This window comes from Podarcis pityusensis (assembly GCF_964106645.2).
Source record: "Podarcis pityusensis genome assembly, chromosome: 6".
Taxonomy (NCBI): domain Eukaryota; kingdom Metazoa; phylum Chordata; class Lepidosauria; order Squamata; family Lacertidae; genus Podarcis; species Podarcis pityusensis.
Window position 1 is genome coordinate 43,395,645 of NC_138030.1, and position 26,668 is coordinate 43,422,312.

The following is a 26,668-nucleotide window of genomic DNA, read 5'->3' on the forward strand; positions in this document are numbered from 1 at the left end:
ATCATTCTAATGCCTATCAAAAGAGCCCCGTTCCCATCACAATCTTATCCAAGATGGAAAGCAAATCCTATTTCACCTGAGTAAGGACAGCCAGAAGCAGCCTTGCTGGTTACCAGATAAGCAGCAACAATTGCTCACCTGGTACCATTCACCTCAACCAGGATCTGGCAGGATCCGCACCACGTGGAAAATTTAGTGCCCTCTGCAGATTTAATTATAAAGAGGGCAATGATAAACAGCCATTCACTTAAGGTGAGCCTTATCACACCTGATATGCATTTGCCAAAGCCATTTTTCCTGGAACCTCACCTCTTTTCCACCCCCTTAGTATTTTTTTTTTTTTTTTTTTTTGCCACACACAACGCTGAATGTGCACAAGTTAAATTCATGTAAGTTTGGGGCTTACTGTATTTCAGTTCAGCCAAGCTGGTCGAAGCTACCTCCTAAGGAGTGCTCTGGAAAAACCCACAAACCTGACTGTACAATCTATTTAAAAGTGTGTAAACACACACAATAAAGGAGAACAAAAGCATTTCCATATTTTAAAAAATGCATCTTCAATAAAAGTCATGAAACTCGATGTTTTATTGCAGCAAACTATTGTTGCTTCAGAAAGAAATGTTCATGTAACATTTGATCTGGTATGTCTCTGCAGAGCCACAGCACTTCCTCCCTCCATCCTCTTGAGCAGTGGTCAGCAACCTTTTTCAGCCATGGGCCAGTCCACCGTCCCTCAGACCATGTGGTGGGCTGGACTATTTTTGGGGGGGGGGAGGGGATGAACAAATTCCTATGCCCCACAAATAACCCAGAGATGCATTTTAAATAAAAGCACACATTCTACTCATGTAAAAACACCAGTCAGATCCCACAAATAACCCAGAGATGCATTTTAAATAAAAGGACACATTCTACTCCTGGAGAAACATGCTGATTCCCGGACCATCCGTGGGCTGGATTGAGAAGGCGATTGGGCTGCATCCGGCCCACAGGTCTTAGGTTGCCTACCCCTGCTCTATATCAGGGGTCTCCATCCCACATCCCACCAGTGGCTGCACATTTTGGCACCTGAAGCAAACCACAAAATAGGGGGAGCTGTCTAGGGAACAAGGGGTAAGAAAAGATGAGGAATAAGGGCAGAATAAAGATCTATATCGGGAACAAGCAGGGGAGATCAGCATCAACTACTACAGTGGTACCCCGCAAGACGAACCCCTCGCAAGACGGAAAACCCGCTAGACGAAAGGGTTTTCCGTTTTGGAGGCGCTTCGCAAAACGAATTTCCCTATGGGCTTGCTTCGCAAGACGAAAGCCCATAGGGAAATCTCCGGGACAGCGGGGAAGCGCAGCGCGTCTTCCCCACTGTCCTCGGACCTCCTCCCCCCCGCCCGGCATCGGAACGAAGCTCCGATGCCGGGCGGGGGGGGGAACGCCTCCTCCCCCCCGGCATCGGAACGAAGCTCCGATGCCGGGCGGGGGGGGGAACGCCTCCTCCCGCCGCCCGGCATCGGAACGAAGCTCCGATGCCGGGCGGGGGGGGACGCCTCCTCCCCCCCGCCCGGCATTGGAACGAAGCTCCGATGCCGGGGGGGAACGCTTCCTCCCCCCCCCCGCCCGGCATCGGAACGAAGCTCCGATGCCGGGCGGGGGGGGGACGCCTCCTCCCGCCGCCCGGCATCGGAACGAAGCTCCGATGCCGGGCGGGGGGGGGACACCTCCCGCCGCCCGGCATCGGATGGCTTTCCTGAAGACTTGGGGTGGGAGGAGGGTTTTCCTTCCCACCGCCAACATTCAGAATGCTGTTCTGAATGTTGGCGGTGGGGAGGAAAAACCCTCCTCCCACGCAAGCCCCGGGAACAGAGGGAAAGCGCTGCGCGCCTTCCCCTCTGTTCCCGTACCTGTCCTGAAGGCTTGCGGTGGGGAGAAAAGCCCTTCTCCGCACCGCCAGCCTGGCAAGCGGTTTCCCTAGGAACGCATTAATTGATTTTCAATGCATTCCTATGGGAAACTGTGCATCGCAAGACGAAAAACTCGCAAGAAGAAAAAACTTGCGGAACGAATTAATTTCGTCTTGCGAGGCACCACTGTATTTGACAAGAGGTTGCTGCAGAGGTGGCATGAGGGAGAAGGCTGCTGAAGAGATGGTAGATTCAGCCTCCAAGGAGCATAGTGCAACTGCCGCCACCACTGCAGCAGTGGGCTATGCATTCCTTGGAGGCCAGATCTGCTGCCCAAGGGGATCCTGCCACCTGAAGCAGACACTTTACCTTGCCTTATGGGTGGGTCAGCTCTGCACAGAGTCCTTCCTTCCAGCCTGCTGTGTCCCCTCTCCCTGCTGAAATTAGGCTTTTTAGAAGTGTTCTACCAAAGGCAGAAGGTTGTGATATGTGCTTGACTGTGGTGTGTGTGCGCGCGTGCGCGTGTGCATGCGTGTGGTGCCCAAAACAGTTTCTCCAGTTTGCACACATGTCCATAGGCCCCCAAAGGTTGGCATCTCCTGATCAATACGGTAAGTGGACTGATCTTTCTCCCTGTTCTATGTAAGACCCTTTCCATGCCCCCAGAGCTCAGTACATAGTGGCAGTTCCCCTATCACCTAACGGGGACCAATAACTATGTACCTCATGGTGGAAAAATCCACAAGATTGGGAGCTTACACCGCTTGAAGAGCAGAGTGAGCAGGCATGCTGTACCACCATGGGATTCATGGAACAGAAGAAGGATGCATATATATCACAGGCTCAGCAACCTCAAGCCTAAAAAAAGGTCAACAACTTTGGTTGGCCCTCACGCATGTTCACTTCATCAAATCTGGCCCTCTTTGAAAAATTTTGGGCACCCCTGTTCTATTCTGAGCTGTTCTGCTCATTCTATATGACTGGATCCTTGTGGGCCTTTTCTGTTCATGTCAAATAATTTGACTTTCAATCTCGATTGGTATAGTATGGTTCTAGTGATGCTGGAATGCTTCTGATAATACCTTGGATGGAAACAGTGAAGATCACATGACTGTTTAGGGCTTCATATTTTTCCATTCTAATCAAAGTTCTGCATGCTAACACCCCCTTATGAAAACACACCCTATAACTAGCATATCTCATACAAGTAAACGATAAAACAAGTGCTTGCTGGAGATGTAGTTTGCAAGGACCTTGTGTGTGTGTTTTAAAGAGAACTGAATATATGATGATAAGAACCAATGTCAACCTCTACTTCCAAAATATGAGCTTAGCACAAAACATCATTTGCTTTTCCGATTAAATAATAGTGATTGAGATAAAAGTTCTGCAATGCCTTTGAAAAAATGTTTGACCCATTGTTAAGATTCTGATATGTGACTTGGCTGCATGTTGGCAGTGAAAGCAGCACCGTTCAGGGTATATAAGAAGGGACCCTGCTATGCCAACACTTACCCAGTGTTTTAAGACCAAGGTGCAGCAGTGAAAGAATACACTTTAGAAACTGCTCAGAAGAAAGAAGGCACCATGAAGTGGCTGGTCCTTGCCCTGGTGTGCCTTCACCTCTGTGAGGGTGCTGTTGTCAAGTGAGTATGGAACAATGGCATGGTGCAGCCTCTCCAGATGATTATTGGCTTCAGTTGTGCTTGGTAGGCAGGAAAAAAAGCAGCAGTGAAGTATGAATGTTTAGCACAATGTGCCTGTAAAGTAATAATGTGCCGTTCATTACTTACTCCTATCTGGGAGTAAGCAATAAGCATTCAGGGCGAGGCTTAATCCCAGATAAACATGCCTAGGACTGCTGCCTAGGATCTTTAAAAACCTATGGACCAAGTTAGTCATAATGACTAGCCTGAGATCCATTGTTTTCTACTGGATTTCAGTAGCAAGCCTATGTCTACTGAACTATGCACTGAATTCAGTCGTTCTGAGTATATTAATGATTGTGACAGTTAGCTCATAAAATTTAGATAATGGGTGCCCTCCAGATGTTTTGGACTTCAACTCCCATCAGCCCCAGCCAGCATGACCAATGGTCATAAATGATGGGAGTTATAGTCCAACAAAATCTGGAAAGCACAATGTTGGCTATTCTTGATTTAGATAATAGCACTGATGCTCTTGTATCGAGTTGTTAAGTGAGAAATATAGCTGTAAAGTGCAACACAGAGCATTTTGTCATTGAAACTTTATTTTTATAAAAGCCTTTAAAACCACAATATTCTATCCGAAGGCAGAGATTCTCAGTAAGCAATTGAGACCCAGTCTTTTAAAACCGAAAACCTTTGTGCTTTGAAATTTTCAAGACATATGGACATGACAGTCAAATGGACATGACATTTATTGCAAAGATGCATAGCATTTCCCAATAACATCTGTGAGAACAAAATGTACATTTAAAAAAATAAAACACTCCTGTACACACTTACCTGAAAGTAAGTGCTGCTGAACTCAGTGGGCCGAACTTCTCAGGAGATGTGCACAGGAAGGATTATACTGTTAATGTTTTTTCTTTCATTCATTTGTATTTCATTGCATTGTTAGAATTGCATGGATGATGAATGTATGTTCCCTATGCAGGCCTTTTTCAGTCTCTATTCAATTCACTCCCTACATCAATTGCTTTAATGTATGAGATGAATGATTCATTTAGCTCAGCATTTTTTCTCAAAAGTAACCAGGCAGATGTCCTTGGTAAGCTCATGGGAGGTGTGATGGTGACACCTCTGTCCTCCTCAGCAAATCAGAGTTATGCTGAACACTAAAAAACACTAAAAAACACTAAAAACACTAAAAAACAACAGAAGAGTTTTGTGGGATCTTAAACACTTTTCATTGTTTTTGCTGCAAGAAGCTAACACAACTACCTCTCTGGAAATTGTGAATATGGAGATTCCAATCTCAGTGATGCTAGTTAATAGCCATGGAATCTTACTACTCATAGTATGTATATGGGTAAAAAACTTATTTCCCTTAGAGCTAGGAAGGCCTGATGTATGTGTCTCCACAAGCAATTATTTGGTCCCTCAATATCACCCCAATTCTGGTAGCAGTAGGAGAACCATTTTTTATTATTATTTAAGTATATAGGTACTGGGGTGGGCAGAGAGAGCCTTAATTGGCATGCTAATTGATCCTTCCTTGATTGTCAGGTGTAACATTAACTGATGAACAGCTAGTGGGCAATAACACACACACACACTGCTCAGCTGATCAGCTGAAGAGGGAGCTGTGTGCCTCTGTGTGTATGTATGTGAGACTGTGAGATGGGCACACCCACTTTTGGCAGCACCCACCACTGGCACACAGTCCTAGAACAATGGCCAAGGATGAATGTGGCCTTTGAGCCCAAAATGTTTTGCCATCCCTGCGGTAGATCTCATTACCTAAACAGACAAAGCGCAGGAAGGCAAGAGAATCACTGAGAAGGACAAAGACAGGATCCAAAATAGTTTAGCTAATACCTTTTATTGAATCAGCAGCTGTAGGTATTGGTTAAATAACAAGTAAGATGAAAGATGGACAGAGCAGTTTTGGGCAGGGAGGGAAGGACAAATGTGCAATATCACATAAGAGAAGTCCAGTGGAAGAACCTGTACAAGTGTCCTTCTTGGCTTTCCATTCCTTGTTAACAACAAAGTGTGAGAGTTAGTGTGGCCTTTTAAGGTTAGGATGGTGTCAGGTTAGCTTGAACCCTGATGGAATTATATGGAAGTCAGTGTGCTTGCCTTAGGTATTATATGGTTCAGTTCAGAGAATTCCATCAATGGTCTGAAGATATTCCACTGAGCATACTTAATATGCAAAGAGTTTACAGCTGTCTTTTTGACTCTGTGTCTAACTCTTCATCCCATAAAGAGTTCCCCTGAAAAAGTTCAAATCCATGCGGGAGGTGATGAAGGAGAAGGGTGTCCTTGAAAAGTTCCTGAAGGACAATCATTATGACCCTGCCAGCAAGTACCTCAACAACTATGCCAGTGGTTACGAACCCCTTGCTAACTACATGGACGTGAGTATACTGTTGGCTAAGAGAAGCTACCAAAATCATAGAAAGAGCAAAACTAGGAAAGAGTAAAGGCTAGGATTTCAACATGTGCTGGATGGAATAAGAAGTCCAGACTTAGCTGAATCAGTGTTTGAGTCCTAATATGTGACTATTAAAAATCAGGGGAATTTTAAGTTTTGAGAATGGAATTGTGGTTCTCTTTGTGCATCACTCTAAATTAAAATATATGGGAGAGCATGAAAAATCAAAAGAAGAAAAATATATATGAGGAATGTTTTTGGGTAGTTACAGTAATGGGTAGTTTTTGCTTCCTTTTGGGGCGATTGTGCAAAATGTTCTATTGAATGTGCTGGGAACTTATGCAGATATCAATGTGGGGAGGCTATTGTTGATGGCAATGTACTCCTTTCTCTAGATGTCCTATTATGGAGAGATCAGCATTGGAACTCCACCCCAGAACTTCTTGGTTCTCTTTGACACTGGGTCATCCAACCTCTGGGTGCCATCAGTCTACTGCCAGAGTCAGGCTTGCAGTGAGTATCCTCTAAGCCAGTGGTGGCCAAACGTGGCCCTCCAGCCATTTGGGGACTACAACCAGTGGCGGAGCTTCATGCTCTGGCACTGGGGGGGGGGGTGGAGAGCAGGTGGGGGCAGGGCTGGTGTGCGTCCTGGGGGCATGACACACCGCCTGCAGGGGTGTGGCGCCCAGCGCGGAGGTGTGGCAGCCGTGATGGCACCCCACCGGGATTGCGCTGCTGGGGGTGGTGCACTCCCCCTGCACTCCTCTTCCTCAGCCAGTGACTACAACTCCCATAATCCCTAGCTAACAGGACCAGTGGTCAGGGAGGATGGGAATTGTAGTCCCAAAACAGCTGGAGGGCCAAGTTTGGCCACCACTGCTCTAACCAAAGCAAAGCAAAGGTGAAGATTGATTTTGGGGTTTATATTTTGGTGCTGGAACTTTTCTCTCTCGCAGCTGCGGATTCAGGTTCAATGGTGGATGAGAAGAGAGAGTGACACACATCATATTAAAACCTGGTTTTGTTGTGAGCCTAAAAGTGACACAAGTCTGTTTTTCTTTAATTTCTACCACTAGCAAACCACCCATTGTTCAACCCCAGCCAGTCTTCTACTTATTCCACCAACGACCAGACCTTCTCTTTGCAGTATGGAACTGGGAGCCTCACTGGGCTCTTTGGCTATGATACCGTAACGGTAAGCAGCAGTGCACCCTAAATTGGTTTCAATAGTAACAACAACAACAACAACAACAACAACAACAACAACTGTATGCCACCCATCTGATTGTGTTGCCCCAGCCACTCTGGGTAGTTCCCAACAGAATATTAAAAACTGCTTCTTGCAACAGAAGCAGATAGATAATAATTCAGTGGCCAGGAAGGAATCCATTCTAACATTCCTAATGCAATGCACTTAGATCACACAGGTAACAAAGTATAGTGACCTTGAGCACAGCCAAAGCTTCAGTGGAGGGTAGGGAGAAACCCTCTTGTACAAATATACTTGGAGATCTATTACAGCCAACCTCAACAATCAGTTTTTCAATAGCACTCTGTGAACTTAATGAAAGAGCGTCATTATCAAGAAAGCCCATCCTCTGTGGCATCTGACCTATGCAAGGCAAGCCAGTTCAGGAATATGTGCATCCATTTCAGTACTGTTATGAAGTTGCTACTATGCACCAGGCAAGAGGGTTTGTGCATAGTCACAGTGACCAGAGAGCAGTCTTTCTCAAACCTGTTATCACTTGTCCTCACCATGTCCCCTTTCCCCCCAGTTGCATGGCACACAACAACTTTGTGCAATGCCATTCTGCTATATTTCTTGATGGCACTTGTCCACTTTATAGTGATGCCACTTTCTCTGTCACAGTAGTATGAGAACTGATATTTCTACTTTGGAACAAGGCAGCTGGTAATGACATTGCACTAGCGCAGTGACTATTATACTCCATGCATAATACTCATTAGCTCAAGGGATTTATTAGATTAGTCTACTATATTTTTGAAGGTGGTAAAAGAAGAGAGCTAACTACATTTCTAGGTATTGTTATGAAGTCCCAATGAACAGAAAATCAAGAGAGGAACGCTTGAAAGTTCAACCATCTCCTCATCTTGATAATGAAGTTTCATTTTCCCAGATATTTTGAGTGACCCAAGTCCATTTAGAAGATCATTTGTTTCTCTGGATAAAAAGTGGTTAGTGAATTGTCTTGTAATATCCCCATTGCATATTGGGCTATCTGATGCTGTGCTTTTCTGGCAGGTTTCTTTTTCTCCCCTTTGCAATGTGCTTTTTCTGCTTGGTTGTGATGATGACTCTTTTCTACAATTCCCTTCTAGATCCAAGGCATTTCCATCACCAACCAGGAATTTGGCCTGAGTGAGACTGAGCCTGGCACAAACTTCGTCTATGCCCAGTTTGACGGCATCCTGGGCTTGGCATATCCTGCCATTTCTTCTGGTGGTGCCACCACAGTCATGCAGGGAATGCTCCAGCAGAACCTTCTTGATGCTCCCATGTTCGGCTTCTACCTGAGCGGGTACGGATGCAAAAAATTCTTTTTCTTTTGCATTTGCCTTGCCTCCATCTATCCCTCTTATAAGTTTCTCAGGGCACCTTTCAGTAGGGAAGGGTGGCTTGGTCTTCTTCCAGTCCATATCACTTTCCCGCTTTGTTCATTCATAAGTACAAATTTTTAAAATCTGCATGAAGATTCATATTTAAATACTTACTTTTGAATATATGCTTTTCTGCATATATTTTCTCACAAAATATGCACATTTTTTATTCTACGATGTGCACTTTAAAAAGCATTCTGATTTGCTTATTGTGTCAAAAACATTTCTTTGCAAACTTCAGAGAAAGGTGAAATCTGAAGGATAACTTCATACTGATCCACAGGCCAGTCTGGGAAGGGCAGATCATGTCAGTTCATATTGGAATTCACAACACAAATTCCTCAGGCATCCTTATCTTTCAGGAAAAGTCAATATAAACCAGAAACTACTCTCCTATTTTGTTGCCATTGCTTTAACCTTGAAGTGTACCTTCCCCCATCAGTGATGGGCAAACTATACAAAGGAGGAGAAACTCATGGGGAATTATTGACTCACTTCTATCTTAAGACCAACTAAGTTAGTTCTTGGTATGAGCTTTCGTGTGCAAGCACACTTCTTCAGATACACTGAGTCAAAATAAAAAAAATCCTTCCAGTAGCACCTTTAAGACCAACTAAGTTAGTTCTTGGTATGAGCTTTCGTGTGCAAGCACACTTCTTCAGATACACTTCAGATACATGTGTGTATCTGAAGAAGTGTGCTTGCACACGAAAGCTCATACCAAGAACTAACTTAGTTGGTCTTAAAGGTGCTACTGGAAGGATTTTTTTTATTTTGACTATGGCAGACCAACACGGCTACCTATCTGTAACTTCTATCTTAAGTTCATTCATTCCTGTTCAACACTGTCCAATGACAATCTCCCCTCAGTGGCCATGGTTGGTTCACTTTGACTACAGCTTTCAGATTCAACAGTTTACTGAGAACCAATATGGTGTAGTGGCTTGAGTGTCAGACTTGAACCTGGGAAACCAGGGTTCAAATCCCCACTCAGCCACAACACTTACTAGATCAGCTTGGGCCAGTCACTGCCCCTCAACCTGACCTACCTTGTAGGGTTCTTGTGGGAGTTAAATGATGAAGGGGAGAACCATAAATGCCACTTTGAGCTCCTTGGAGAAAAAGGTAGAGTATAAATAAAAATAAATAATAATTTACAACAGTAATGGGATTTTTGAGACATGTCAAATACAAAATAGTCCTTTGCTATTTTGTACAAATGCTAGGGCTGAGCATCTAGCTTGAGGGAGAATTACTAGCCTAAGGTCCAACACTCTCACCAATATACGCCATTGCCTCTGATGATGGACCTTGGTTGCAAGGTTATAAGGCCACATATCTATAGTAGCATTCAATTCAAAGTAACTTAAACATAAAGGAAAGGAGATGTTTGCTGCTCTGTTTAAAGCACCTTCCATTTTAGAGTCTCTCCAGGTTGGATCCAGGCTTACAGTGCAGTCCTGGCCATGCCTACTCAGAAGTCCTATTTAATTCTGTGGGGTTTACTCCCTTATAAGTGGGGTTATGATTGCAGCTTTAATCATGCTTAGAGTAGACCCACTTTAGTCTTGTCCCATAAATGGTGACAGGTCTACTCTTAATTATGACTGATTCCAGATCCAGCTTTCTGTCTTTTTCAGTGAATGTATGTAAATAATGCACAACCCTTCTTGTGCATTTGTCCTTCTAGGCAAGAGGGCAACCAGGGTGGTGAACTTGCTTTGGGAGGAGTTGATTCCAGCCTCTACTCTGGTCAGATTGTCTGGACTCCAGTCACCCAAGAAGCTTACTGGCAAATTGCAATCGAAAGGTGAGACTATTCTCATAGATAATGTCTACTGGGAGCCTGATCAGGCTTCAGTGGAGGCTTGTGGTTGAAAACCTGAACAGTCCTTTGATTTGAGTTTTTGGGCTCTTTAAATCTATTTCCCTTGGACCAGCTGAGTAATTTCCCCCCATCTTATTTTGCATACCATGAAACATGATCCAAAGAGCATTAATAATGATGATGATGATAATAATAATAGTAATAGTAACAACAACAACAACAACAACAACAATTTTATTATTTATACCCCGCCCATCTGGCTGGATTTCCCCAGCCACTCTGGGCGGCTTCCAACAGAACACGAAAATACAAATATCCTTTGCTTATGCTGAAAATTATAGTTCAACAATCTGCAAGCATATCTTATTCCATTTATTTCTGGCTCTGGCTCTCTGCATCTTCCAGGTCACAGAAAGAAGAGCTGTGATTATTATAGCCCAATTACAAAAACCTAAGACTGCAATCCTGCTTTTGGTTGTTATGAAAAGCTCAAAACCATGGCAGCTTTGATGATGCCATGAAAACATCAAAAGCAAGCAAGGAAGCATGACATCCTATGGTCTTGTGGCTCCTCGATGCATCATCTTAATAGGAATATAACTGCTGACAACTTTGCAAACTCTTCCCCTCTAGCTTCTATATTGGCAACCAGATCAGCAACTGGTGCAGCCAGGGATGCCAGGCGATTGTGGATACCGGAACGTCCCTCCTCACTGCTCCACAGCAGGTCTTTGGAGAGCTGATGCAATACATTGGAGCCGAGCAGGACAGTAATGGCGAGGTAGGGGGGAATGCAGCTGTGGATTGGGGGCACGACCACTTAGCACCAGTAATCTGAAGATGCTCAGTATCAGCACCCATGAAACTTAGTATGTTCTTGTTTGACCCCACACAATGGATGCACTTCAAAGGATAATGCAAGGAGTGTAGACTCAGGGAAATATATTTCTCTTATTTGGCTGGTGGGGTGGGAGTGGGGACAGCGGCAGAGGAAGCCACTCAGGGCTAGGGCGAGGTGAGCTGCCCATAGGGGTGGGGCACACCACAGGGCCTTTGGAGTCTGTCTGCCTCCTCCTACTCAGCCGCCCTACTGCTGGGGGGGAGGCAGCTGATGGACCATTTGGGCAGCGAGGAATCTGTGCATACCCAAGCCACCACATCTTTCCCAGGAGAGATGCATGGCTCGGGCGCGCTACAGGCCCCGCAGTGAGTGCCACCCGGCATTTTGTCACCCCACTCAATGGTGACACCCAGGGCAGCCCGTACCCACCACACCCCACTTCCTCCGCCCATGAGTGGGGAGTGTTACCAGCTGTCAGAAAACTCCTCCATCATCTTCCTGCCACAAACTCCCACCCTGACTTTGAACGAACCATTGAAGATCTGCATTTCAGTTTTAACCACCAGGGAAAGGGCACCTAAGGATACTCATTTTTTTAGTTAGTGGTGGTAATGTTTGAAGTGCAATAGTGATTGAAATATGCTGCCGCTTAGCTCTTACCATACTTCTCCTCTCACAGTATGTGGTCAGCTGCAGCAACGTCCAGAGCATGCCCACCATTACTTTTGTCATCGGTGGAAGCAGTTTCCCTCTGAGCCCCTCAGCCTACGTCCTTCAGGTATGTGAGACCACTGAAAAGCTGTTCCCCGTTAGTTAGTTATTTGTTTGTTTGCTTATTTAATAATCCACACCTTCACAAAAAATGTGTTGGTTGTTTGTTTATTTATTTAATAGTCCTAATCCACACCTTCACAAACAAATATCAAGGTGGTATACAACATGTAAGAATAAAATCAGCGAAAAGCATTAATGGAAACATAATTAAAGACATCAGTTAATACTGATTGATGGCACCAGGCACTGGAAAAGGTTTCATCCTTCTGCTGGTGGGTGTTTCAGTACTTAGGGATGGTTGTCTCATCCAAAGACTTGCTTCTGGCTAAACTTCCTATGTGGTTTTTCATCTACCTAGGGGAATATGTGATGTAAAGCAGTCTTTAAAAATAACCACTAGGAAATGTAGTTAGTGTCTATGCCAATGTAGTAGGATGCAGGTGTAAAGTGCTTGTACCCTAGTGATGGAGAACATACCTAGACCATTCATTACTGGGATGCTGTTTGTACCCTTCTGACTGCAGAGCAGTGCTCCTACACCTCTGTGTAGGGTCAGTGTACAACAGTACTTTACACAGCTGCTAATGCAAGTTTGCACTCTTACAGATACCTTTTTTTTAAAAAAATCATTTTTATTAATTTTCCAATAAAAACAGCCAATTAACATATCCATCAAATCATAATCATAATCCAATTATAATCCAATTAAAAACAATAAACTAAAATAAAAAAACAACCAAATTACAGTCCAAATTATTAATTATTAATTTGTTCTGGGCTTCCCATAGTCTGGACCTCTGAAGTGTATCTCCAATCTTACAGATACTTTTTAAATAAAAGCCAAACATTGACCGAAAAAAGGCAAAAATCTTGAAATTCAACATTCAGGTGCAAAGTTCTGTGCTGAAATGTAGTGTTCTCTCATTACTCTGCAGTTTCTTATTTATGCCATTAAGTTGATGACAACTCCCAAGCCAAATAAATTTAACTGTGATTTTTCTTTCACAGAACAACAGCGGCTATTGCAGCATTGGCATCATGCCCACTTACCTGCCATCTCAGAATGGACAGCCTCTGTGGATCCTTGGTGATGTCTTCCTTAGGTCCTACTATTCTGTGTACGATCTGGGCAACAACCAGGTTGGATTTGCGCCAGTAGCATAAACACTCCCAGAAGTCTTTTGTGCTGCTCCAGGCCTCACCCTGCTTCATCCCACCTGCTTATTCCTTCTGATACATGCTGTAATCCACCAGCCTTCCTTTCTAAGGACTTGGAGGTGTTTCCTCTGCAAAAATTTGAAACCTCTGCTGTGAAAATCCACAACATGACTGCTGGGCTTCTCTCCAAAGTAATTGCAAGCAAATAAAAATATAATCATAAAATAACAATTTGAATTGTATGAGTTCTTGCCTGACTTGCTTGGGGGGAAATATTATTATTATTAAATATTTGAATGTGTGTGTGTGTGTGTGTGAGAGAGAGAGAGAGAGAGAGAGAGAGAGAGAGAGAGAGATTCACAGACACATCATAAACATAACTAAGATATTTTTAAAAGGAGTAAAACAGTTGAAAATAGGTTTTTAAAATTGTACTGTATTAAACATAATACAAAATGAACACCAAAGGTAGAAACCTTTTCATCCATCTGGAAAAGTCTGGAAAAGCAAAAATGTCTTTAATTATTTCTGGAAAGTATAGTTAGTGGGTACCTATCATATCTCAGTGGGAATGTGTTCCAGAGAACAGGGGCAGCCACACTGAAAGCCCTGCTTTGCGTTGCTGGAGAGTGGCAGCATCAGATTTCGGGCAGTGTGGGAAGTTCCCTCACATAGGGTGCTAAGCCAAGGGGGTGCAAAATGGAGAAGATCCAAAGTTGAGAAGGTCCGTTTGGAGGGCCCCAAATTATTGCCTGACACAGGGCACCATATTACGAATGACTGCCAAAGTCCGCCCCTGAGAGTGGGTTTCTGAAACTGCTGACGAAGCATGATGGGGAAAAATGTGACATCTCAATGTTTTCCCTAAAGCTTCAGAATTTTGCATTCCCCTAGGCCCTGGGGAAGGTTACCAAAAATCCCATATGTAAACTGCTTTGAGAGGTTGGTGGTTTTTTTTGGGGGGGGGGTTAAATCAAATTTTATGAAATAAATAAATAATTTCACCATCACATTACCCCAGAATTATCCCTCCACTAGGGTCTCCCAGGACAGAGAGACCAGCACAACTGGTAGTGTAACAACAAACTGAGGAGCACTTTTGAAAAGCCCATTGTTAAAGTTAGAATGGAACTTCAGATACTTCATTTAAAGTCAGTGGGAATAAAAGCTTACCCATAAATGATTCCCACCCCCCAATGAGCAGATCTGTAACCTGCAGGTAACCTCCTGAGCTAAGCAGAAGCACATCACACAAACCCTCCAAGTGCCCCTATTTTCCAGGGACAGTCCCGGATTTACAGAAGCCGTCCCAGTTTCTAATTTGAACTTGGAATGTCCTGCTTTTCCTTAGGACATCCCTATTTTCATGGGAGAAATATTGGAGGGTATGGCAGGATATCCCTATTTTCATCGGATAAATGTTGGGGGGGTATGGAGTTCTGTGACCCCCAAGCCAAGGAGATAAGTAACTATACATCCTTTAGAAGACATTTCAAGGCCCTGTATAGGGAAGCTTTTTTAATGTTTATTGTTTTGTTATGTTTTTTATATATGTTGGAAGCTGCCTAGAGTGGCTGGGGCAACCCAGTCAGATGGGTGAGGTATAAATAATAAAATTATTATTATTATGGAATAGGACATTCCTATTTTCATCGAAGAAATGTTGGCGGGTATGCATCACAGGAAGAGCTAATGAGCTCTTCTGGCAAATGTACGGTTCTCCATATTATACTGTTTTGCTGATGCCCCAATCTCTGAGCAGCGAAACATGTCAGGGATGCCAACACACACCTTGAATTTGGTTTCCTTGAAATAAAAGTCATTAGAGATTTTGGAGATTTCTGTGATATAAGATTTTCACATAAGTACTGGCTGAGCCAAATAGGGAAGGTTCACAGCATTAACACTCCAACACATCCTGCTTCACATCACGTTTATAGAGGTCCACCAAGTCTTTCTGCCTCTCTCAGCCCCATTTCCAAGACTTCCTAGCTATCCTTACATCCTTTCTGGAATGCTTCTGGGTTAAAAATCACAATAACAGAAGCTCAGCTAGAAAGCTTACGCAGATTTGGGAAAGTACCACTAGGGCTAAGAGGATACCAACATGGTTAATGGGCAGAGTCAATGAAGCTGTTAAGAGACAGAAAGGCTTCCTTGAGAAAATGATAATCTCGTGAGGGGAACAAAACAGAAGACAAACCTTGGCAAAAGAAATAAGCAACCTATAAGAGATTGGGGGGGGGGGGGGAGGGAAAGGAACACATTGCTAAAAACATAAAGACCAACAACAAGCATTCGTTAAACACGTTAGGAACAAGAAATACAATTAAGGAAATGTCAGACCTTTGGATGAGAAGGAAAACAAAAGTGTGCTAAAGGAGGAAAATGACAGTGCATAAAGACCAAATGAATTATTTGCATGTGTCTCAACAAGGAAGATGTAGGGCAGATAGCGATGCCTGAACTTAGGAAGGGACTCTGAGGAACTGAGGTAAATAGTGGTGACAACAGATGAAATCCTAGGCCTAATAGATAAATTAATAACTGCCAAGTCTGGAAGGTATCCACTCAAGAGTTCCCAAAGAACTCAAGGTGAAATTTCTGAACTCCTTAACTTTTCCCTGACAGCAGTCTCATAGTTGAAGACAGCAAAGCAGCCAAAGTAACACCAAAAATGCATGCAAACCAAAGCAAGTTCCAAAGCTCTTACTCCAACAGTTCCCTCCACAGTCCTCCATGTGTATGAGGTAGTTGTCTCCTGTATTCTTCTCTGTGCATATGAAATAAATAGTTGCCAACCTGCATAAAAGGATAAAGGCATAAAGCAGCACATATTTGACAGGTCAGTTTTCCCACTAGGACAAGTATCCAAACTGAGGTATATCAAGAGTAAAGGATTAGTCCATTCCCTGAGCGCCAGCACCTGCCAGTCTCCAAAGGTGATGCCACTAGATCAAAAAGATCAACAGCTCTTTACAACACAGAGCTGTTGGTTAGAATCATTTATTGTCCCTAACAATGCTAGCAAAGGGGGCACTGTATATTAATTGTACATTAATTCTATTTCTGCAAAGACTCCAATACCCCAAGGTGTGCACGATTTCACATTGCCACCATAAGTGCAGAAAAGTTAAATTCACAAGCTAAAGATTCACAAACTGAATGGAACCGCTCTCCCATCCTAATAGAATCATAGAATTGTAGCGTTGGAAGGGACCCCCAACTCTAGTCATCTAGTCCAACCCCCTGCAATGCAGGAATCTCAGCTAAAGCACCAATGACAGGTGGCCATTCAACCTCTGCTTAAAAACCTCCAATGGTTTGGATCTTTATTACAAAATGACACTGCGTGCAGGGATGTGCCCTCAATCCCATAAATCCTAGTAGTGTGAATGCAGGCATTTTTGTACTTAGTACAGTGGATATTGGGCTCATGGAGAAAGTGTGTGTGGTTTGCATGGTGTGTATGTGTTGTATCTATGTGTGCAGCCAGTGAAACCCATATGAACCAGTCTATACTCTATGGTCAGAACAATTGGAAGGTATCTCCTACAGAATATCATGAACTAAATGGTCTTGGGAGTCTTCTATTGATTGATTGAAAATGATGTGGAAATAGAGTTTACTTCCTGCCTTTCCTGAAGTTACCCTTAGGAAAATGTTTTAACTGGTGGAGATGATGACATGGGGCTTCAGGTGTGTAGTGCCTACTGCCTAGCTTCTTTAAATGGGAGCCGCCATAATGACCTGTTACTGTCTGAAGGACAAGCTGCAGACGCATTCAAAACATGAGGCATCAAGGAGCTCCCCTGTACAGTGGTACCTCGGGTTAAATACTTAATTCATTCCGGAGGTCCGTTCTTAACCTGAAGCACTACTTTAGCTAATGGGGCCTCCAGCTGCTGCCGCACCACCGGAGCACGATTTCTGTTCTCATCCTGAAGCAAAGTTCTTAACCCAAGGTCCTATTTCTGGGTTAGCGGAGTCTGTAACCTGAAGTGTATGTAACCCGAGGTACTACTGTATTAGCTGCTCCACGCTGTGGGTGGCCAGATGCCCTATTTTTAAAAGTTTATAATATTTTTTAAAAAAAATAAAACAAATAAATAGCTGAATCAAGGCAGTGTGCAACCCTCAGAGAACTTCATAAGTTGTTGTTGTTGTTGTTTTAGAAAGAGTGTTTCCACATGAATTTGTAAGGATTTTCCATTTAAAATCCACCTGGAAATGGAGTGAGATAGAATTAGCCCCACCCCCTAAGAAACTTGGATGGACCAGATTTTGATGGGCCCATCTAATCTTACCTGCTTCCCCCAAAAGTTGAATCTTTTGGAGTTTAGGAAAGTGATGGGAAATTGAAGTGGAAAGTGTGGGATATCGATAGCTTGGCACACCGTCCTATAGCCACCACCCCCCACAAAAAAAATCAGAAAGTGTGTTCAATAAACAGCCGACATTGCCCACTTTGTGCAAACAAATTAGCATGAATGCTCAATAAGTAGGTCATCTGTAATTGACGCTAATCTGGAATAGTTTCTCATACTATTCAAGCTATTTTAAATTTTATCTGTGGGTGAAGAGTTCCCTGAATTCCCTGAATGTGCTGACAACCCCCCTTCAGACCTTCCCACTAGGTGTGGTGGAGAGGGTGGGACTGGCATGCACAGATCTTCCATAGAACAATTTAAAAATGCCTGAATGGAACCACATAAATACGCGAGGTGTGAAAATGTGTTCATGCAACAGAAAACATCTATTTCAAAACCTCATTAAGTTCTATTAGGGAACTCGAGCTGTTGACAATTATTATCTTTGACATACTAATCAACTGAAAAACCTAGATATTAAATGTGAACTGATCACAGCTTAGACCCAAACATGGAATTAAATATAATGTTAGCAAGCACAGCTTCCCAAGGGCATGGCTCAACATGGCCCAATACCTTAGTGAAGATAACCTGGAGTTACAATATTTGTTCGACTCAGTGTATAAAAATGGAACGTATCTAGCCACACTTAAATACCCATCACAGCAGCTGTGATTATCAAATTGTCCTTTATTGTTTCTGAAAAGGGTAGGAACATATTATTAGGAATTTGGCTTATTAATATCTTATCACTGATTTTTTTTCCGTATTAGCAAAAGTTTGTAGATAATCACTCATTATTATTTTTTTAAAAAATGAAGGGCACAAGTTGCATTTAAAACCACTCTAACAAAGGACTTTCTATCACTCATAAGCAATGGAAAGTGTAGATATTGGAAATGCATGGTACTGGAGGACATCAAGAGTAAACAGATAAGCCAGCAGAGGAGAGTAGCCCTGGGTATAAAAGTAGGGACACAACAGCTGTAACTGCGGAAGGGATTTCTAGATTCTCTAGACTATCACACTGGCCAAGACACAGAGCATCATGAAGTGGTTGATCCTGGTACTGGTCTGTCTCCACCTGTCGGAGGGGCTGGAGAGGTGAGTGTCTCAATTAGGGTCTCATTCAGACTTTCTGTTGCACTGTGTTTTCCAGGCACAGGTATGCACTTTAAAGCTCCAGGCCTGAGCAGTTTTTTTGTCCCTGCGCTTCCCCCAAGAAAACCTGTGTTTTATCATTGAATTGAAGCAAATGGATATCCATAGAAGACCTAATTGCCATTTGCTCCAATTCAGCTGCAAAACTTGGGTTTTCCCAAGGAAAGTGCAGGGACCCAAAAGCTTGGAGACAGAGCTTTAAATCCCAGACCTGTGACACAAAAGGCCCTGTAGTAATGAGTAATGATGGAAATATTACTGGAAGCTAAATCAGGTCACACATTTTCAGCCAATGACTATGTTCTTATCTTTCCATAGAAAAGTTAAACCCTAGTTTTTCAGGCTTCAGGACTTATTCTTTCTGCCTTGTGCACTTCCTTGCTTTTATTTATTTAATAAAATTTAATATGATGAATAAAATAAAGGATAAAGTAGCACGATGGACTGTTAGCAGTTCCCAGTAGCAAAATAGAGGAGGAAGCTGATGAAGAAAGAGGGCATAGGAGAGGTACAGAAGGACCAGCACTGTTGCTTTGGGCATCCTGAGAAGTCTTCTGCATGTCTTGTGTCTTATGCAGAGTCATTCTGAAGAAAGGGAAATCCATTCGGGAGAACATGAAGGAGAAAGGAGTGCTGGAGGAATTTCTGAAGAAAAACTATGTTGATCCTGCATCAAAATACCACTTGAATGAATACAACATTGCTTATGAACCAATAACCAACTACTTGAATGTGAGTATTAAAATAATAAAATATGCATCTTTCTCTCTTCTTCTGCCCATCTTGCCTTTTCACTTTTCAGTCTGTCAGAGGTTATATGGCCTCATGAAAGCAGCATAATTGCTCCTGTCAAGATCATTTTCACACCACTGTCTCTGTCCATGATGAATTTGGGGTTGAATAGTGAAAGTGCTTCTCCACTTTTGGAATGAGGGAATAAGTGAGCTTGCCCACTTTGTCACCTAGCTGGAGGGTTAGAGGTAACGGAGTATACAACAGCAGTGTAATTCTAATCATGTCACTTGCTAGGGTAGTGTAATGGTTAGAGAGTTGGACTAGGACCCGGGAGACCAGGGTTCAAATCCCCACTCGGTCATGAAGCTTACTATATGACATTGGGACAATTGTTTTATTTTTATTATGGTGAATGATGTATGCTGCCTGAAACCCTCTGTCAACTTACCTGAGAGTAAGTTTCATCAAACACTTTCCTTAAGTGAACAGGAAAACAAGCTGCAGAGTGGTTATCTTTCTATGACAACCATTCGGTAGCTGGTGGTTTTCCTTTTTACTATTTTACAAGCTTGAGAGAGAGCCACTGAACAAAAATCTAAGCCTGCATACACCACTGATGAGATTTAACTTAGGTGCGGTTCCAAAATCAGCCCTATGCAGTGAGCAAGCATAGAAGTGAAAGCTCCAAGGCACCCCACCAGGTCTAGGTTTCACCAGCCTCTACTGTCTACAAGATACACTAAGGGGGAATTACTGGGGTGAAAACAGCAATGGCTGGGTGTGCATATCCCTTACCTGAATCTGACAATGTTGTGGTGGTCGGCATCTGTCTGTCTCGAGACACAATGGGGTGTGCCAATAGGGATGAAGTCAAACCAACAATGGGGCTTGTAATTACAGAAGATGATTAAATGATGACATTTTGATTCTGTGTTCTTGCACACAGCTTGCCACCAACCCACTGTATGATCTTGGACAGTACTATTGCTTACCTCCCATTATGGGCTAGGATGCATTTTGAAAATGATCTGAGCTGCCATTTCTGAGTGAGAACAATAGTAGAAATGAAGGAGAAATATTGAAGCTCAGTATTTAAAAATGTGACAAAATCTTTCTTCTTACCAAAATTTTCTCCTTGGACAGTCCTTCTACTTTGGACAGATCAGCATTGGGACTCCACCACAGGACTTCCTTGTTGTGATGGATACTGGCTCCTCCAACCTCTGGGTACCATCTGTGTACTGTAGTACAGCAGCCTGTGGTGAGTACTAACATTCAGCTGCAGAGAAATTTGTTTCTATGAACTTATTAGCCAATTTGGCTTGTTTTCTTTTTTAAAAAGCCAAACTTATCTCTTGTACTATTTTTAACGGGAATGGAAGAACTGTATATTATAGTGATATTTTAGAAACGGCTGATCCTTCTTTTTCCTCCTTCAGTTCAAAATCTTTATAACTCTCAGCACTGACATTCTGACATAAAATAACAATAGAATGTGCCAATGTATTAAAGAACATGACTCAGTTAGGAAGTGTTCGTGATATTGTGCTTTTTGTTTTGTTTTGCTTTACTCTAGAAAACCACAATAGATTTAACCCCAGTGCATCTTCTACATACTACAACAATGGACAGACCTATACTCTCTACTATGGGAGTGGTGACCTGACCGTCATGCTAGGCTATGATACTGTGCAGGTAAGTGACCATTGCATCACACATTCATCCACCTTAAACTTTGTGGCATTCTAGGAATCATCAAACATTGGTCAATCAAAGAAAAAGCAGTCTGTTCGGAATCCAGCATTGCAACCAGAATTTACTTCACAAGCTAAGAAAGAAGGGGACCAACCAAAGCTTAAGATGGAAGCTTGTGGCCCAGATATTGCTGGCTGTATGCCACTACTGCAATAGGCAGAAATGAGGGTTTGCTTGGTTTTTTTGCACACCACTTTCTACATATTGGGTACTTTGCTGTGGTGGACAAGTAGTTTGATCCTGATGACCGCTGAAGCTGTTTTAACATCTGAGGCAGAAAACTCAAAAGGTCATTTTATGATCCCACCCTTTTTATTCATTCCTTTACAAATTAACCAGGTCTAGTGTAAGGAGAACTTCATAAACTTTCCCAGTGAGGCATTGGAAATTATGTTTGTTTAGCCCACAGTCTCATCGCCTCTTTGTTTTTCATTATTCCTAAAAATGGCATGTGTTACCTATTCTTACTATTGATAATTTGATTTATTCAAGCTCAAAATCATTGCTGTGCCTCCGATTGCGGATGAAACCCATTGTCCCTTCTGTTCCTCCCAGGTCCAGAATATTGTCATTCAAAACCAGGAGTTTGGCCTGAGTGAGAATGAACCTGCCACTCCCTTCTACTATGCCAATTTTGATGGGATTTTGGGCATGGCTTATCCTGCCTTAGCTGTAGGGGGGTCATACACAGCCATGCAGTCGATGATGAGGCAGGGGCAGCTCTCTGAACCCATCTTCAGCTTCTATTTCTCACGGTGAGATGCAAAAATCTGTAAGTTTGTCAGGAGGCATTCAAAAGATCGATCTCATAGATGTTAATCTAGAATAACTAAATTACAACTCCCTGTAGTATTCTTACTGCTCCTTAAAACCATGAATATCATTCAGAGTTGAGATGGATATCCCAGCCTATTTAAAAATATGTCATTTGGGGAGGGTTGCAACACATGCTAAGGTTTAATTTCCTCACATAGGAACATAGGAAGCTGTCTTATACTGAGTCTGGCCTTTACTCCATCTGACGGTAGCTAGCCGGGATTTCAGACAGCGAGTCTTTCACAGCCCTACCTGAAGATGCTGGCTATTGAACTTGTGACCTTCTTTCCACAAAGCAGATGCTCTGTTAGTGAGTTATGGCCCTTCACCATTAGCAGATCTTTCCTCAAAGACAGATGCTCTACCAATAAGATGTAGCCTTTCTGCCTACAATGTTATGCATACGATCCCCAAATGACAATCAAGTCCCCTATTTGCCCTGATACACTTTAGCCATCCTTTTGGCTTAGAAAATGGAGTGGTGAAAGGATGGGTTTTCTCCCTCCTTTGAATGTATGCTTATCAATCAAGAGAGAATCTGATCTTGGGAGGGGTGAGGGGAACCTTGTGGTCATTCAGGATTTGTCAAACTGAAGTAGTCTATGCCCAATTGTTTGATCCCCTGCTCCCTGCTTTTATGTATGCAAATATAGACCTTCAAGACATTCATAAAGCTAGCCTTGACTGGTTTTGTCCATTTCCCCACTCAACAGCCAACCAACTGTTCAGTATGGAGGTGAATTGATCTTAGGAGGTGTTGACACTCAACTGTACTCAGGAGAAATTGCCTGGGCACCCGTCACTCGTGAGCTTTACTGGCAGATTGGTATTGAGGAGTAAGTGATATTCATAATTCTCATTTCATCTATAGCTAATCATGGTTTTTTGCTTTGATTTCCCATTGCCATGCCTCTATCCTGATGATAACAAAAGGTCTCCAGCCTCTTTGAATGTGCAGCATTTCTACAGAGGGGAATAATCTTATTCTTGTTTGCTACTTTAAAGTGTGTGTGTGTGTGTGTGTGTGCCTGCATGCTAGTACGGCAAGAGGTGGGTGTATTTGTGTGCTCCAGCACTGGAAATGAACCTTCAAAAACCAGGAGGGTAGTGATCCATTCAAAGCTAGGCACTTTAAAGTTCTATTAGTTTCAATGGGAGAGTTATGTAAAACAAAGAAAATAGTTCTAAGAAGGAGCAATAGATAACAAAACGGTGTTCACTGCTGCAAGGATGAGGATATCCTTGCTGAAGTGTAGTAGTTTGTTTTTTTAGCAAACAAATGCTGCCTGAAAGCTGCTGACAGGTGTGCTTGAGAAGTTCTCTGTTTCTAAAAGACTGCCAAATGAAGGCGGCATGGGAAAATGAGATGAGTCACTCATCACCTGTCACCAGGGAATAGTGAGATTCGCACCACAATATTTTGTGCAGCACTTTCAGTCATAATGGATGGACCAGCTAATAGAAGGAAACAAACCATGCTCTTCCCAGCACCTTGAATGCTGCAAAAATACAGGATTCCAGCAACTTAGGTTGGCAATCCTATGATGCTGCTTTACACTAAGGCAGCTTCTTTGGTCCATTTTGTCTAGCGTTGCCTAAATCTGCCTTTGCCAGCCTGATGCTCTCCAGATGCTTTGGTCTACAACTTCCATCAGCCACAGTGGCTGGGGCAAATAAGACTCATAGCCCAATACATCTGAAGAGCACCAGGTTAGCAAAGGCTGTTCTGCATGGATTAGTAGCAGCTCTCCAGCATCTCAGAGGTCTTTCCCATCACCTTTTTAACAGGACATGTGTGGCAAATCCCTGGGTATTACCATTTTGTCTGCACCCCCCAGATTACAAGCTTTTCCAACAGAAGCTTCTTCTTTTACTCAAAGCATAGTAGATTCCCAAATTTTGGGATGTCTCAGATTTGGTATTCACATTTGAAAGTGGGAAACAGCATGGAGTTGAAAACTGGATTTTACTTTCCAGGAAAGATTGATCTGAAGTAAGTAAACCTCTTTGGGTTATAGTTTATGTGGCTATGTATGTGTTTCCATGGCCATAATAGCTGTCTTTGTGTTGTATCCAACTAAACTCTACTCAGAGAAACCCCATTTAAATTAATGGACCTACATTGGTCATGTTATTTTCAATGGGTCCACTCTGAGTAGGACTAGCATTGGCCACAACCCTTTGTAGCTATAGATGAAGACTCCTCCATCTTAAATATTAGAAGGTCTTTGTGTTTCTCTTATTGCCTGCTTTGTTCTTTGTTGCTAATGTTGTCCTTGCAACATTCTTTGCTTTTATCTCTATAGGTTTGCCATTGGTGATGAGGCTACTGACTGGTGCAGTGAAGGCTGCCAAGGAATTGTAGACACTGGCACTTGCCAGCTAACTATCCCTCAGCAGTACATTGGGACATTCCTGCAGGCTATAGGAGCTGAACAATACAATGGAGAGGTAGGTGGAGCAGGAAAATTCCTGCAGCTCACTCTTCACCACAGGGGAACAGGCTCCATCTGAAATCTTGCACCTAGGATGGATGCTACAGCCAGGTTAAGTACAAGAGATGTGTGCTCCTAGATGATCACAGAGGCATTGTCCTCACTGCTATGGTAAAGAGAATGCAGGATTAGAAGATGGGTCTCAGCCTGATCCAGCAGGATAATTCTGACATTGCTTGTTTATTTGGTATTTCCATTTGTATTTTATTTATGTTAGAATTTGTTGCCATACTGTTCTTGCTTAAAACAAAAAACAAAAATCCCCTCAAGGCAGCTTACATAAAAATTGTCAAGTTCAGATAATTTTTTTTCAAAAACAAGGGGACTCTAAAAGGTGTCTGTTCTCTGTATGTGACTGGAATAAATCAAGCTTATGTTGTCTGCCAGTCTATTTTCTTGTGTGGATTGAGTCTGACCAATCTCTGGCCTGGTGTGCTCACTGAGTAAACCTTCTGTTTGTCTTCTTTCACAGTATGTGGTGAACTGCAACAATGTCCAGAACATGCCCACCATCACCTTTGTCATTAACGGAGTCCAGTTCCCATTGCCTCCCTCTGCCTATATCTCTGAAGTAAGTGTACAACATTGCTTAATGGCACATATTTTACACCAAGGCACTTAAGCGTTAGAGAGTATCTAGAGATTGTACCAATGCTCTTGATAACACAGCCTTTGCTTTATGAAAAGATAGCATTGGCGGCATTTCACATCATTTTTTCTGATCCTTATTTTGGGGACCTTGCATGGGTCTCTCCTTGCCATCTTATTTGTTTCCCTACATTTGTAAATGCAAAGATCTTTTCAAAGCCTAGTCTGCTCTGGATTTTATCTCTAGAAGCAAGACTTGTAAGAGTACCTACAAATGAGTGTTGGGGAATCCTTTAATTTTGTCATTTCTGCCAGAGTACGGATGGTGCTTGCTGCTTTGGCATCCCTATTGATCATGTGTGTATTACAGTCAGTTCTAAACTTGCACATGTGGGTGGTCAGAGACTCAGAATTAGAGCACGTGTATTATGGATCTAACTCTCATAGCTACCATATGAGCTATGTACTTGCAAACAATCTCTAGGAAGTATATTTACAGCTATATAGTTATAGCAAGTGGATGAGCAGCCACATTTCTAACTTGCAATCTAATCTGGACATGATTTCGTACATCTTTTTCAAAGGCTTTATCACATTTTCTTCCAGCAGAGATGGAACTTATAATGCATTTTCTTTTATTTCACAGAGTAATGGATACTGCATAGCTGGAATTGAGACCACATACTTGGCTTCCTCAAATGGGCAGCCCCTATGGATCCTCGGTGATGTCTTCCTTAAGGAATATTATTCTGTCTTTGACATGGCTAATAACAGGGTGGGCTTTGCACCATCGGCTTAGACAACACAAAGGCCATTCCCTCTTTAGTCTACTGCTACTGTTCTCTTGGACTCAAAAGAATCATATTAAATTATGTTTGAAGGAACATTGCAGTTTCTGGATTTTCTATAGGCTGCCTGTCCCAGTTTGTATGTCATCAGTTCTCTTGAGAGCCATTGAAATGGGGAGATAAGCTCCAATTTGCCAGATTGTAGCCTCCTTCTCCCCATCACAACTGCACTCTGCCCTGGAAGAAGCATACAGTAGTAGCCCTCTGGCAGGCTGGAAGGAGCCAAATTTGCATGGGGACGACTCTCCCTGTGCACTTTCCTTGCTATTGCAAGCACTGAGTGCTTGTGAGAAACTGAATTAGATCACCTAAGCAATCTTAAGCAAAAAAATACATTTTAAATACAGTGGTGCCTCGCAAGACGAAATTAATCCGTTCCGCGAGAGTCTTCGTCTAGCGGTTTTTTCGTCTTGCGAAGCAACCCTATTAGCGGCTTAACGGATTAGCGCTATTAGCGGTTTAGCGGCTATTAAAGGCTTAAAGGCTTAGCGGATTAGCTGCTAAAAGGCTATTAAAGGCTATTAAAGGCTTAGCGGATTAGATAAAGGGGGGGGGGAAGCGGAAAAAAAATCTCAAGACTCGCAAGACATTTTCGTCTTGCGAAGCAAGCCCATAGGGAAATTCATCCTGCGAAGCAACTCAAAAACGGAAAACCCTTTCGTCTAGCGGGTTTTCCGTCTTGCGAGGCATTCG

The 26,668-nt window shown here is 42.9% G+C and overlaps 2 protein-coding genes across 2 annotated transcripts; both read left to right on the plus strand.

Moving 5' to 3' along the window:
* The first annotated feature begins 3,396 nt into the window (after nucleotides 1–3,396).
* Nucleotides 3,397–13,438, plus strand: LOC308479420 (gastricsin-like). The gene is made up of 9 exons (XM_081010121.1): nucleotides 3,397–3,544; nucleotides 5,817–5,967; nucleotides 6,380–6,497; nucleotides 7,061–7,179; nucleotides 8,328–8,527; nucleotides 10,297–10,416; nucleotides 11,068–11,215; nucleotides 11,955–12,053; nucleotides 13,058–13,438. The coding sequence occupies exons 1-9, from the start codon at nucleotides 3,486–3,488 to the stop codon at nucleotides 13,211–13,213; spliced, it is 1,170 nt and encodes a 389-aa protein (XP_080866247.1). The 5' UTR covers nucleotides 3,397–3,485; the 3' UTR covers nucleotides 13,214–13,438.
* Nucleotides 13,439–18,557: 5,119 nt separating this feature from the next.
* LOC308479423 (pepsin B-like) lies at nucleotides 18,558–26,011 on the plus strand. The gene is made up of 9 exons (XM_081010123.1): nucleotides 18,558–18,681; nucleotides 19,317–19,470; nucleotides 20,617–20,734; nucleotides 21,050–21,168; nucleotides 21,784–21,983; nucleotides 22,758–22,880; nucleotides 24,351–24,495; nucleotides 25,012–25,110; nucleotides 25,774–26,011. Exons 1-9 carry the CDS (start codon nucleotides 18,626–18,628, stop codon nucleotides 25,924–25,926), a joined length of 1,167 nt encoding a protein of 388 aa, XP_080866249.1. The 5' UTR covers nucleotides 18,558–18,625; the 3' UTR covers nucleotides 25,927–26,011.
* The last annotated feature ends 657 nt before the right edge of the window (nucleotides 26,012–26,668 follow it).

Coding starts and splice junctions, on each gene's coding strand:
- LOC308479420 (XM_081010121.1), top strand. CDS start 3,486: ATGAAGTGGCTGGTCCTTGCCCTGGTGTGCCTTCACCTCTGTGAGGGT. Junction 8,528..10,296: donor TTCGGCTTCTACCTGAGCGG/GTACGGATGCAA, acceptor TTGTCCTTCTAG/GCAAGAGGGCAACCAGGGTG. Junction 11,216..11,954: donor AGCAGGACAGTAATGGCGAG/GTAGGGGGGAAT, acceptor CTCCTCTCACAG/TATGTGGTCAGCTGCAGCAA.
- LOC308479423 (XM_081010123.1), top strand. CDS start 18,626: ATGAAGTGGTTGATCCTGGTACTGGTCTGTCTCCACCTGTCGGAGGGG. Junction 19,471..20,616: donor CAATAACCAACTACTTGAAT/GTGAGTATTAAA, acceptor CTCCTTGGACAG/TCCTTCTACTTTGGACAGAT. Junction 21,984..22,757: donor TTCAGCTTCTATTTCTCACG/GTGAGATGCAAA, acceptor CCCACTCAACAG/CCAACCAACTGTTCAGTATG.